The following is a 14,028-nucleotide window of genomic DNA, read 5'->3' as shown; positions in this document are numbered from 1 at the left end:
ACCGAGAATAAAAATCTCTTCAACAAGGTAGACTAGAAGGTGGGTCATGATATTAAAAAAGGAAGATGGAATGACCATCTCAAAGCTGACAAGGCATTGCACCATGTCATTCTGCAGCTTTAGTAGATTGTTTGGATGGATTGTCTTCAGAAAAATCATGTTGAGGAATGCACATAGCTTCACGATTGCCATTCTCACATTCTCTGGTAGAATACCCCTCAGTGCAACAGGTAGCAACTGTGTCATTAGGATGTAGCAGTCATGAACCTTTAGATTTATGAATTTTCTTCTCTTTAATATTTATTATTCCCTGTATATTCGAGGAGTAGCCCGATGGACCTTAATACTATTAAAGCACTCAAACATATTATCCTTCCCTTCCTTGTTGAGGGTGTAATTGGCAGGATGCAAGTAATGTCCATCATCTCTCTTTTCCGGATGTAGGCCATCTCGTTGTTTCATGTGTTTCAGGTCCCGACGTGCTTCAATTGTATCCTTTGCCTTTCCATATGTACCTAGGAAGCTAAGCACGTTCATGCAAAGATTTTTCATTAGGTGCATCACAACGATTGCATTACGGAGCTCAAGAACTTCCCAATAAGGTAGCTCCTAAAATATAGACTTCTTCCACATGGGTGCATGTCCGTCCTCGTTGTTTGGAACAAGTTGGCTACCAGAGCCATTGCCAAAGATTACCCTCACATCATTTATCATAGAAAATACACGTTTATCATTACGGTGAACAGACTTAGTACGTTTTTCTCCCCCCCCCCCAAATGCTTCCCTTTCTTTCTTAACGGGTGCTTACCAGGAAGAAATTGACGATGGCCCGTATACACGACCTTCCGACAGTGTTTCAAATATATGCTGCAAGTATCATCTAAACAGTGCATGTAGGGTTGATATCCCTTGTTCGTCTATCCGGACAAATTACCAAGGGCCAGCAATCATTGATGGTTACGAACAACAATGCTCGTAGATTAAAAGTCTCCTTTTTATCCTCATCCCACACACGTACACCTTCTTCCTTCCATAACAGTAAAAGTTCATCAACCAACGGTGTTAGATAAACATCAATATCATTGCCAGATTATTTTGGACCTTGGATAATTATCAGCATCATAATGAACTTCCGCTTCATGCACATCCAGTGCGGAAGGTTGAACCTACATAAGGTCTTTCTGGATGAGTAATCCTTCTCCATTTTGCAAATTCAGCATGGACAACAAATGAAACCAAACGGCGGCCTGTTGGACTCTGCCGAATCGAGAAAACTACAAAAGCCACTAATGTACTCCATAGAGCGTTTATCCGTGTTGTATATCCATTGCCGATCCATCTACAAAGTATTACCGAACCAAAAATATTTTGATCATCCATAGAATTATACATGAAACATAACAAACATGATACAAATTTCATTAAAATAAATGTTGCTGAAAGTTTAGATACAAATACACAAATTTAAATTTTAGATCTAAACAACATGATACACTACCACAAACACAAATGTTGCTGAATGTTTAGATACAAATACACAAATTTGAAGTTCAGACCCAAACAACATGATATACTATGACAAACTCAAATGTTGCTAAAAGTTTAGATAGAAATACACAAATATAAATTTTAGACCCAAACAACATGATACACTACAACAAACCATCCACTGAGTACTATCAAGGAGGACTTTAAGCATCCTTGGGCGGCGCAGACGAAGGTTTCGCTGACTCAGCCTCATCCTGTATTTTATTTGTGCCTCCTGCGATGGTAGTACTCGGTGGATCTGAAACCCTCGGGACTGGCGGTGGAGCATAATGACCAAATAATGAAGCATCGCTCTCTGCCACATGCTCATTTTCTTCGGTTTATCATGAGGGTAAACTATGGTTTTCCCCTTGCTATGAGAGGAACGACGATCGCCCCCACCATCACCACTACCTCCAGCAGCAATAGCCATCTCTATGTACCATAATTTATTTAGCTCATATTTGAAAATTACTAAACTATGAACAAATTATATTTTTCCCACAATTTATTTAGCCCAAATATAACATATAAATGAAAAATTTCTCCATTGTAGCTTATTCTAAAAATGACTAATTACATACCTCTATTTCATCTTATTATTTCTATGTACCCGCTCATATTTGTAAATGACTAAAATATGAGCAAATTATATTTTTCCCCATAATTTATTTAGCTCATATTTGTAAAGGACTAAACTATAAAATTATTCATTTAACCTCGTATTAATTTCTTTGACTAATACGAAACATAGCATCCAAAAATTTGTAGCTTATTCTAAAAATCACAAATATGAGCTCTAAATAACACAATCATATAAATAAAAATTTTCTCCATTGTACCTTATTTTAAAAATCACAAATTGCTCTAGTTCTAAAGCATAAACTTAGTATACTAATCATGTAGGAAGGATGAAGTTTCTAACTTTTAGAACACTTGAATAAGTGAAATCCCCACGAAATGGTCAAAAATCCGGCATCACCTCCCCTATTTCACCATGAATGGATGAAGTCCGAGCTGGAGGAAATGGCTCGGCAGGAGCAAGAAGACGCCTGATTTATAGGAGGGAAGTTAGTATTGGTTGGGGCTCCAACCAGTACTAAAGGTCACCCATTAGTATCGGGTGAAATCTCCACCTGATATTAAAAGCCCTCAATCGCAACCGGTACAAAGGAGACGAATGCTGAATTTTTCTAGTGTCGGTTCCTTTCGATCGCGCGCCGCTGGAGCTAGGGGACGGTATTTGTGCGGTGCAGGCGCGTCTCGGGAAAGTTGTGTGCTGTGCTTGCTGGTGAGATGAAAAGCGACTCCACATGGAAATGTGTGTGATCGACAACGTAGGCAACCAGCTGCATGCATTACATGCTTATTAGATCGTGGCCAGTATGAACACAGGACGTACGATCGCCGGTCGAAAACAGCCCGGAGAGAGCGACACTGCCGATATCGTCGAGTTAACACCGCCCACGTTCTCCGATATCTCTGACCCGCCCCGGGCGCTCAATCAAGCCCGCCTGCTGAAAGCTGCATGCCACTGATTTTCACTGTCACACACATGCAGGCACGTAGTAGGACCGTAAGAGCAACGTACCAAACACAGGAGCATCACATCATCATCATCACCAATCATTCAGTCTTTTAGCAAAAGAATTGAATCAGGATTCAGGAGAGGAACAGGAACACGTACACATGCAGTTTCTGGGCATAAGAATTGAATGATTCAGGAGGGGAGCAGGAACACACATGCATGAATACATCTGGTTGATCGATCTCGTTGCAGTGCAAGCTCTGATCTGGTAGCTAGCTAGCCGGCCAGCATCTTTGCATGTACAGGGAAAAAAAACCAAATAATGATGGTTCCTTCACTTGGCCTAATAACCGTATCTAGCAGTAGGCCGGCCAGGAAGTAGAACACATCACAAACAACGTACACGCAGCAGCAGCGGCCAGCAAATACTTAGCCAATCAAAGCTACAAGCAGGTCTCGTCGATCGTCTCATCTCCGTCCTCGAGCTCGACGATTCTCTCCAATGGCGGGGGAGGGCGGGCGCGCGCTAATGTAATCCTCCGCGCGCATGCACCACTCCTCGTGATCTCCTCCTCCTCCTCTAATCCTCCATATTTACACGCACCTCTAATCCATTAACCTTCTTCACCGTACACGTGTGATTACTGATTACTTCGCCGGCGAGGGCCAGCCAAATCAATGAATCTTTGAATCGAACGAATAGCCACCCACGTGCGGGCTTGCACCGCCGGCGGTGGGTTGGCGTACGTAGACGTGCGGCGCTCGCTCTCACCGGGCGCCGCCGCAGGCGAGTGCGGAGGTGAGGGAGCGGAAGGCGACCTCCTCGCAGGGGAGAACGAGGATGCCGCCGGCGCCGGCGCCGGCGAACCCGAACTCCTCCTCGGCGCGGCGCAGCAGGGAGCGGAACTCGGGCCGGTCCAGCAGCGCGATGGGCACCACGAACCGGCGCCGCCGCTCGCCCACGTACACCGCGAAGTGGCCACGGGGCACGTCCGACGGCAGCCCCGCCGCCTCCTCCTCGCCGTACTCCTCCTCCTCCTCCTCGTACCCGCTGTGCTGCTGCTGCTGCTGCTGCTGACGGCGACCCAGGCTCGAGCACCGCCGCAGGATCTGCTTCAGCCCCGCCGCCGCCGCGCCGCCCTTCTTGATCGCCATTGTATATATCCTCTAATCGATCGGTCCGCTCGCGAGCTCTAGCTGGACGACGGACGGACGGAGAGCGAGCTGATGAGCACTCGGTGGTGGTGGCTGGTGGGCGACGGCGAGTGTGGGAGGGCGGGGTGGTATATATAGTGGGAGGAGACGGATCGACGGGCGAGAGAATTACAGCGCATCGGCCATGGTTGGTGGTGGTGGTGGGGGTGGAGGCGTACGGCGACGAGGGAGCGGGGGGACGGCAGGGTGGGCCCGGGAGCCCGTGGGCTTGCCGGGCCCTGGGGCCCGCACCACCTGTCCCATGTTTTTCACCGTACGCTGCGTGTACTGCGTGCAGGTAGGAAGGAGGGGGGAGAGCCGGAGAGGAGGTCAAGTTGGTATTCATGGTGGGGGTGGTGAAATGAGCAGTCGTCCGATCCAATGGTGTACCGGCCGGATCTGATGGTGGGTACCTGATCGTACGTACTGCCTACCTAGGGGACCTCCGAACCATTTCTCTCCCTCTCTCATTACACTTGAGATTTTTTTGCGAATGAATCAAGTTAACTTCTAAGTTAAGATTTAAACTTGGCAAAATAGGCACTTTGGTCTTTAACTTTGCAGCGGCGAGGATCAAGTTTGTCCCTCAACTTTCAGATTGACCAATTTAATCCTCCAACTTTCATTTTTGGGTCAAACCTGTCCTTTGTGCTGATGTGGTGCTCTATGTTAGCATAAGACTAATGCAAAAAGTCCCTTTTGCTCTTTGCTCATATAGGTCAAACATGTATGTACTTGTACTCCTTAATACATACTCACAACAATATGTTTTTAAACTAACACAAAATATGGTTTCTACTCTTTAAAGTCATTTGTGTGCTCATACGAATTTGATAGGCAAAAACATATGTACAAGTATTTACTCGTAATCTTTAGGTATATATACAAATCAATGTGTCTACGCATGCTCTAAAATCAATATGTGCTCACATACTCATGATACGCTATACATGCTCCATGTATGTATTCATACCCCCTTGACAAAACATATGTATCCTTATATTTATTTTGGATTATACATTATTGCATTCTAAAGGCGAAAATTGAAGAGAGAAAAGAGATAAGGGTAAAAATGACTTTTCATATTAGTTTCATGCTAATATGGAGCCGCATGTCATCATAAGGATGAGTTTGACTTGAGGGATTAAATTAGCCAATCTGAAAGTTGAGGGACGAAGTTGACCCTTGTGCAAAGTTCAGGACCAAAATACCTATTTTGCCTTTAAACTTCATCCACCACACATCGATAACAGAATACTACATTAGTTTCGTTCCCATTCCTTTATAATTTTATATCTTTTTCAATTATGATCCCACTTTATATGAAGTTTCATCTTTCTCTACAGCAAGTTGGTTTCTAAGCTAAGATTACACTTCCTTTTCTAACATACTGGTATCAAAATAATACCTTTTGATTTAGGACCCGTTTGGAACGCAAGAATGTTTCCGGTTTCTTATCGAGATTGGGATATGTTTCGTTTCAGCGGTAATCTTATTATCAGGACTGAGGATGTTTGATTTCAACAGTAATCTAACTTTACACCATGCAATAATGCATATAAAAAGGCCATCACGGAAAGTGGGGAAAGAAAAATCATACACCCCTTTTTCGTATGGTGGCTTTGCACTGCATAGTTCATACGAAAGAGACTGCCGCAGGGTCAACCATTTTCCAAGCTAGCTAGGTGTAACGCAACGCTAGTGGCCCTAGCTAGGCCCCTAGTGGAGAAGACTCAAAAAAGAAAAAAAAATCAAGCAAGCGCGTTGACATTTGAGCAAATGGGGGTTGAGAACTCAAGTCCCAGTTCATCCATCGTTGAAAGTGCTCATCAGAAAAAGGATGGAGGAGGGCAACATGGTTGCCTACTCGCCGGAGACACGGTTTTCAATGCAGCCACGCAGTGGGCAGACACGGCCGATCACGACCCACGATCCCCGTATCCCGCTTGCCCTGTACGTATCCATCGCCACTGTTGCGGCCGTGCCGTCGTCTCCACCCCCTCCGCCACACGCCTCTCGTTTCTGGTTTCTGGTCAGGCAAGATCAATGCAGATCGATGCCATGTGTTGGCAGGACTAGCTGCTGATTTGAGATAGAAGAAGCCCATACGGGAGATCCATCGGTTTGTCGGAAATCTAAGGCCCTCTCAAACGTGGGAGTTCCTCGTCCTGAATCTCTAGAGGAGCTGAGAGTTTTTTATCATTATTTGTTTTTATGGAGTTGTCGTGTTCCAAATAGGAGTTGGTTTGAGTTGTCGGTTTTTTGGTCCATTTGGACTTTAGGAGTGATGGTTTTTTCCCTTCCATTTTTGGTTTCCCCTTAAATGAGATACTGACAGCAATACAACAAGTTTGTTTAATTTACTTGCTGCAGTAGTATGTTTTTCTGAATGGTAGCCTCATTTTGTTTTCTGCATATAGAGGGCTGTGTGGTTCAGTTTATTTCCTAGAGATAAGGAACCAAACTGTTAACATGTTTCAGGTACAAGGTTTACTCTGGTTGTGTCATCTTTTTTTGTGGATTCAAATGTCCACCATACTATTGAGGAATCTGCTATGCATGCTTTTTCAGTAAGTAGTCAAAAGTTCTTTTAAAAAATCTTCTAAGGATAACATCAGATGAAAAGGAAATCACATGCAGAAGCACACAATGAAATCTTAATCGGTTAGTGGATACGAGTGTACCCAATTTTCTGAATGTTATTCAGCCAAGAACATACCACAGAATCTGCTTTTTTTCAGAGCCTTGATTTTGGCAGATCAAGCGCAAGCACATCGCAACAAATGTACAATCTTTTGCCACAGAAAAAAAATTTAATGAAATTAAAGAACCGCACTTGCAGTGGCAGCCTATGGCAGTCATCACTAGTTGCTCCAGTTGTTGCTGCATCTCATGATAGGCGACAGATGGAGGATATGATGCTACGCTGCAATTCATACGGGTGGCCATCTTTTGAGCTTGGCGTTGGGCCATCAAAGATGGATGTCCCACTTGCTGCTTGCTCTCACTACGCGAGGAAGACAGAGAGAGAGAGAGAGAAAAAGGTCGCATGACTTGCAGGAGACGAGTCTCCGCAGCTACAGCTATAGCTTAGCTTTTGCTACCATCCGTTGAAGTTTGCAAGGCATCAGAGTATGATTGAGCCAAAATACACAGCATTTGGGCTCATGCCAACCGCTGCTTTTGGTATTTTAGTACCTCAATTATGCACCACACTAGCTAGCCCTTGTTTGTGTGCGTCTTTTTTTTTTAATTATTTAGCTGATCAAGAAGACTCCTACGTTATCACATGACCAGGCTAATCAATCACCTATATACAGATATCTTTTTTTTCGGGGACCTATAAGGAAAAGGAGGACTAGCTAGGATCGAAATAAAATCCTTAGGAGTTCCTCGAGAAGTTATTCCCATGTTCCAAACAGGCCGGATGGGAACAGCTGGGGACAATCCGGTAATATCATAATTCGCAACCTACAAGTCATAATATCAAAGTCGCCATAGAAACCGCAGCGGAAAAAATTCCATGTAAAAGACCATCATGAATAGCAGGAGAACTCCTGCTCTCAGCCAGAAAATTAACCAAGGCATGGATGGTCCAACAATGATCATCACCCAACAATTTTTTTTAAGAATACACCCAACAAATTAATATCATGGCAGCACACTCTTTCAATACCAGGTGTATATTTGGATATTTCTCAGATATATATATAAATCTTTGTGTGTGTGTGTGTGTGTGTGACTTTTGGTCTGTGGTTAGTGATGGTACAGCAAGTCAGCACTCACGAGCGCCGTCCTGTCTTTCAGTTGCTCAACAAGCTTGTATGGGCACACCCAACACAATGTTGGCATGCACTTCCGACTTCTGACAAAATGGCCGGCATGTACAAGAATAATAAAAATTTTACTTAAAAATTCGATTCATTGGTGCCCACTCATCACTCACCATTCTTCGCATACAACACATTAACAAATCTCTCCATTCTACAATTTTTAAATCCCCTAATCACCATGAAAGTGAGCTTGAAATCAGCTCCTTTGCACAACCCTTTCCAATGATGCTGATGCTGCTACCACTGGTAAAATGAAGCCAAACCATCTGGGATCCAAAGCTTGGATGCATTTGCCTGGCCTTTCCTCCCTTGGCTGGCTTCTTCACCAAACTCGCAAGTGGCCTGCGTTAGCAAACAATGGCGAGCGTGCCGAGAGAGACAGCAGGTACATGGCACAGTTCGCAGCGGCCACAGGACCAACAGTGCCGGCGAGATCTTCAGAAAGATCGCACGCCTGCAAGCAAAGCTGCGAGACCACTGTCCTTCAGTACTGCGCAGTACACTAGCATGCAGGCGATAGTAACAATAAGCAAGCAGACAGACAGATCGACAGGCACGCCAATAACTGACGAAGCTGGCCAAACAGGAGCCGCGTCCTTGCGATCGTTGCATTTGCATTGCATGCCAGGGATGTGTGTTCTTCAGAGCTGCAGTTCTTCAGTGTGCTCCTACAGATCACTGACGGGCATAGAAAGCTACAGGTGAATGTAATCGCAGGCGGTTAGAACATTCAGTTCGTGTCCTCGTTTTTCAGGTTGTCAGATACGAGACGGGGAGGAGTTGAGTACTTGAAGCTGGTTGGGACGTAGAAATCAGGCCGGATCCGTCGAATTCTGGTGTCTGGGGTCGACAGCGAGTGCGGTGGAGTCGTCGCCGTCGTCACCGCCGGGAAAGACGGGCACGCGGCAGCCACTGGCCACTGGGACTACGACACCGCGTGCAGATGCTTGAAGCTTCGATGGATGCTTTTGAACAATGGACACCAAACCGGCCCACGGGTAAGAGTGCCAAGAAGCGAAGGTAGCTGCAGATTGCAAGAACACCAAATCTTCGTTTGGAGCAGAGGAAAGTTTCCTGTAAATCCCTGCAAATTTGCTTGCTTTGAGCAGTTGTTCAGAGAGACTGCAGCAGCTGGTGAACAACTGAGTACTGAACTCTGAAGAGGCGTGCACGCAATCTGAAGATTCTGAACCGGCCGATCGCCTGGCCGGTGCAGCAGAGCCTGGAGCCCTGAACTTACTGACCACTTGCTGCTCGCGACCAGGTCCTTGGGCACCGCCTGACCGATCGGCGAGACGGCGACGACGCGCATGCCCACGTCGACGGCGACGTCTGAGCTTCCACATGGCGAACTCGGCCGGTGGCTCGCCGCCGACGTTGACGTGGGAATCATTGCAGGTGAGACAGCGCCCGGACAGCGAGTCGCAGGCCCCCTCGTGCGCGCGCGCGGCGACGGTCCGGTCGCGAGCTCGCAAGTACACGCATGGCGTGCTCCGATTCCTCCACCCGCCGCAGCCCCATCGTCATCATCATCCACGAACTAGTTTAATGAAGCCATCCCAACTAATCGCCCCGACTAATCATGGCCGTTTCGTCCTCAGCTAGATAGCTTCCAGCAGCCATGGAGTAAAGCAAAGCACCAAGCATCATCGAGACGTGACTCGCGGAAAGGCTCTCTGGTCAGGTCAGTCACTTGTCACATGATTGTTGAAGGCTCTCAGCTCTGGGACAAGGGGAAATCTTGTGAAGGTTCCTCTTGTCCTCCTTGCAGGCAAACCAGGCTGGAAGACCAGGACCATGCAAATTGCCATGCATGGATTGAGCCATGGCGAGCGAGCGAACTCGACAAGGGTCCCATCCTAGGCTCCTAGGCTAGGCCGGTGGTTGGCATCTGTGATGCGACTCCACTGATCTTCTCGGTTCCCGCGTAGATTTGCAAATGTCCCAATGTAGAACGGTAAATGTGATGTCCATTGATCTTCTCTGTTTGCATTGGGGAGAATTTTATGAGAAGTTGGAAGGTGTCGTGTCAAATTCAAGTAGAAACTAGCGCGCAATTCCTGCGTGTTCATGTTTCAGTGAGTTTTTTTAATACACTTCAGCATCCGGAATTGTGTCTATTCAGTTTTCAGTCAAATGACTTGCAAGGAAATGTAAATGTTGGAGGCCTGGACATGGGTTTAGAAAGTAAACCTTGCCTGGTAAATGTAAAAGTTTCTGTCGGCAGCACAAAGTTTGCAGTCACCATTGTAGCATCCATATGCAGTTGCTATCCCCAGACAAGGCAAATAATCTTGCACAGTGCACTACAATTCTCGTGAAACCACCTATAGAGGCCAGTCCAAGACTAGAGAACAGTGAAGTCCACCCATATCTTCAGATTCCTCTACTGACTTGTGTATAAGTTCAGAAAATATGGAAGATGCCGATACACCAAGCTTCAGTTCACAGACTTGTCCCGGCAGAACTTTTATTTTGCGGCATTTACTTCGCTCAGACAAAACAACGCAAATTTGAGCAATGTATCTTGCATTGACCGGAAGATGTCATCATGCACGATTGCATAATAAAAAGAAAAAAGAAAAGGAAACTTACGCAAGATAAAAGGATCACAGCAGGTTGAGGGTGAATGGGCCTCCCTGTTGTCGGCTTTGTTGACTAGGAATCGTGCTATGCTTGTTGACTGACCCTGTGACATTGAGCATCCATCAACAGTTAATAACTGTGTCGAAAGAGAGTTGGTAGAGCCAACAAAGGTCGTAGGTCTTTGCTCTCTTTCACCATGTAGCAAAAAGATGGAACAGTAGGAAAAAGTGGTTGAAGCCTTGGAGGGAGTTGCATGGGCTGGGCTGGGCTGGGCCCAATCTCAAGACGTTTGAAGTGTGTGAGCTGGCCCAATCTTCCAGCTGACAGTTTTTCTTGTGTGCAAGGCGTTCGAATTCTTTGCTTGCGCGGTCGTCTTTGCTGGCTGTGTCCTTGATGCTTGATCCATCACGCTGATCATTGTGGTTGCTGTCAGCCAACTATTTCTCATATGTTGCTTAACGCCCACCAGTTAGTTGTGCAGTCACCTCGTTTTGATGATTATATCAGGGTAAAAGGCAATGCATACGTTCTTATTGTTTTCTCTGGCCGAATATCGATCGAGAGTTGTATTATGAACCCAACATTTCATAAAGGAACTAAGAAAGAATGGAAAACCATACCAAAATCCTTCAGAGTTGCAGATAATGCATGACAATCATCGTGTAGCAAAAAGATGCTAGAACCATAAGGCCAGTGATAATAGACATGCCTTCTCCGTACGACTAGGAGGTCAGGATACAGAAAAAAGAAAAAAGAGCAGGAGACTGTAGACACGAGCAATGTTCTCTTAAGAAGCATCATCCACTAGAATTCTAGAAGAGTACTCATTCTAGAATATATACAGCAAACAGATTAGTCCAGTCGCTAGCCTAAGGCCGGGTCTCCGATGAGATACAGAGATACGCATCCCGTATGCTAAGCAGTTGTTGTGAGGTTCAGTTCCCAACAGGCAACATCTTCCTTACAACCAGGTACGTTAACATTGAAGCATAGTATGCTACATCAGATGTGCCCAAACTGTTGTCCAGGACCTGAACATAGAAGATTTATTGAAGTTCATCATCAGTTAACCCATAGGCATCATCCAAAAAAGAAAAGATCAACTGTACATACCAGAAAGAACTTTTGATTGCTGGGGCATTCCTTCCATCATGGTTAACTGTCTTCTCAGCTTGGCAATGTGAGCCTGAACCTGGAGAGGGTGAATTACAATGTCAAATCGCTGGATGTTTGTTTTCCCCCCAGTTAATTGTTTATGTGCACGCAAACCCAACACAGTCAATATAGGGTTTTTTTTTTGGCGAAATTGCACAGCTAAAAAAGTAACTGAAATGAAAACTACTTGTGCAATGATCTCCAATGTGAAATTTTAAAATCTTGCTTGCTCATAAAAATCTGATGTTAGAAGAAATAAGCAGTAGCAGATAACTAGATAACGAGAGGAAGTTTAGTTAGATCCCTCAACTCTGTACTTACATATTTGCCAACTGGAACTTATAGGACAGGAGAAAACAGTCCAAACAGACAGGATAGTTTCATAAACCTTTTAAAGCTTGCGTGTATAGCTGGCGTGTGTGCATAGAAAGTAAAGAAGGCATTCAAGCAGTACACCTACCATTTTTATGCACATCAGAAAATAAAGACAGTCGCAGCTAGCTACAAGTCTCACCTGCTGCCGAGCCGCAGCTAGTTTTAAAAGCTCATCTGCCTCAGAGAAATTCGAGAACCACTGGCTCAAAGCATGATCCTTAGTGTCACCACGCTTCTTTTCATATGGAACAATTTCCATGGAGCCTAGATAACTGGTAGTTAATAGTGCTACTTTGGCATTTCCTACTGTGAAATAAAAGGAATACAAGTTATAAAGAAACATACCTGACGGAGGCAAGGTTATGCCAGGAGGGAGCCTGGGCACATTAGCTGCTGGATGATTTTGCACACGCTGAAAAAAGGCCTCTGTAGGCTCAGGGAAGACAATTTCATCATATGTTTCCACAATAACTGGTTTTTTGGTTGATTGAGGTCCGGCTTCTTCTTCCGGATACAGCTTAAGCTGATGAAACCTACATCACTTGTACAGTTAACTATCAACTTGCAGAAAAGCAAACAACTTTGGAAACAGCAAGCGCAACTTACAGATCCAAGCGCTTCTCACAGACATCGCTGTGGAAATAAAGGGTTATAGCTATTTCAAATTCTCCCCATCCAGATTCAGACAACTCAAAAGGTGGCTGCTCTACAACTCTTGTTGGGTTTTGAAAACTTGGGTGAAGTTGAAACACCACACGCTTAACTATGACACTCAGGTCCTCATTGTTTGCCGAACGGACATAAACAGTCCACTTGTGAGAGTTGTACCTAAGATTCGAAAATGAAACCACACACGACCGTTAGATCTCATTCTACAGGTAAACATATAAGATCAGAAACTATACCTACATTTCAAATTAACAACAGCATTGAAGCATCATGTGAAAATGACTAAACTTATTCCCAGAAGCTAGTACTTACTCGCTCGCCTTTTTACCAAGCCAGAAAGAAATGGTTCCATAGACAATGGGGAAACTGATCTCCACATCCTTGAGCTTTTTATTCTGCTCAAATAAATTTTGCCGGTTCATATCAGAGCTTACTAAGCAGTAAGGTCAAACAACTACAAAGAACATAGAGTGGCACACACAACAACTAAAAATGGAATGTTTTCTATGCTCAAATCCTGCAGGGTTGCTAATCTCAGTCGCGTATTTCAATTAATCGATGATGAACTTTTGTGAATTCTCAGTTATGCTATTGGAACATAGACACCGAGTGGCCATTTATGTATGAAGAGAAATAGCATGATGGACATTCTCGGGGGGGGGGGGGGGGGGGGGGGGGGGGCGTTTCATCTTTTCAGCCGGGTTATAAGCTGAAGCGAACATGCCCTAAATTTCGGGTGGAGCATATAAACGAGGGATTTTTTTAAAATCATCCAATTCAAAATTAAAGATTTGAACCTTCCACTTATGTCCTCGTGTTGCTTTGTGCCATTAATGATTGTTGAGAGAGGGGTGATCTGATATTGGGATCTTTCCCCACATGACCAGGACAAATATCTTGATGGAAACTAACTGCTGTATCCTCTCCTACCCATTGCTCCACTAGAAAAAATAATTTCGATTAAAAGCCGTGACTGTTTAGCACTTCCCCGTCTTCTCCAAACTGCCTATCCAATCCCCTCCGCATCTCCTGAGCCCTTACTCTCCAGACCCTCGTCTCGGGAGACCTCCCCAGCGTTGACAGCGCTTAATGGGCCTGTAGGGACTGCGTGGAAGCAGTATCTCCGAAATCTCTGATTCGCCTACTCCTGCGGCGGCCATG

General features: G+C 45.1%; 2 protein-coding genes across 2 annotated transcripts in view; both read right to left on the bottom strand.

Moving 5' to 3' along the window:
* Positions 1–3,222: 3,222 nt before the first annotated feature.
* LOC101774716 (auxin-responsive protein SAUR50-like) lies at positions 3,223–4,309 on the bottom strand. Its single transcript, XM_004964420.2, has one exon. It carries the CDS (start codon positions 4,208–4,210, stop codon positions 3,824–3,826), a length of 387 nt encoding a protein of 128 aa, XP_004964477.1. The 5' UTR covers positions 4,211–4,309; the 3' UTR covers positions 3,223–3,823.
* A 6,966-nt stretch (positions 4,310–11,275) lies between these two features.
* Positions 11,276–14,028, bottom strand: part of LOC101774310 (transcription initiation factor TFIID subunit 14b) — a 3,168-nt gene continuing 415 nt past the window's right edge. Inside the window, exons 2-7 of the mRNA XM_004964419.3 lie at positions 13,180–13,262; positions 12,805–13,026; positions 12,544–12,731; positions 12,338–12,462; positions 11,782–11,860; positions 11,276–11,699 (exon numbers count right to left, since the gene is read on the bottom strand). Of these exons, the coding sequence (XP_004964476.1) occupies positions 11,671–11,699; positions 11,782–11,860; positions 12,338–12,462; positions 12,544–12,731; positions 12,805–13,026; positions 13,180–13,262 (726 nt within the window). The 3' untranslated portion in view covers positions 11,276–11,670. The remainder of the gene's footprint in view (positions 11,700–11,781; positions 11,861–12,337; positions 12,463–12,543; positions 12,732–12,804; positions 13,027–13,179; positions 13,263–14,028) is intronic.

This window comes from Setaria italica, chromosome IV (assembly GCF_000263155.2).
Source record: "Setaria italica strain Yugu1 chromosome IV, Setaria_italica_v2.0, whole genome shotgun sequence".
Classification (NCBI taxonomy): domain Eukaryota; kingdom Viridiplantae; phylum Streptophyta; class Magnoliopsida; order Poales; family Poaceae; genus Setaria; species Setaria italica.
The sequence above is the reverse complement of the archived record's forward strand: the minus strand, read 5'-3'. Positions and strand labels throughout refer to the sequence as shown.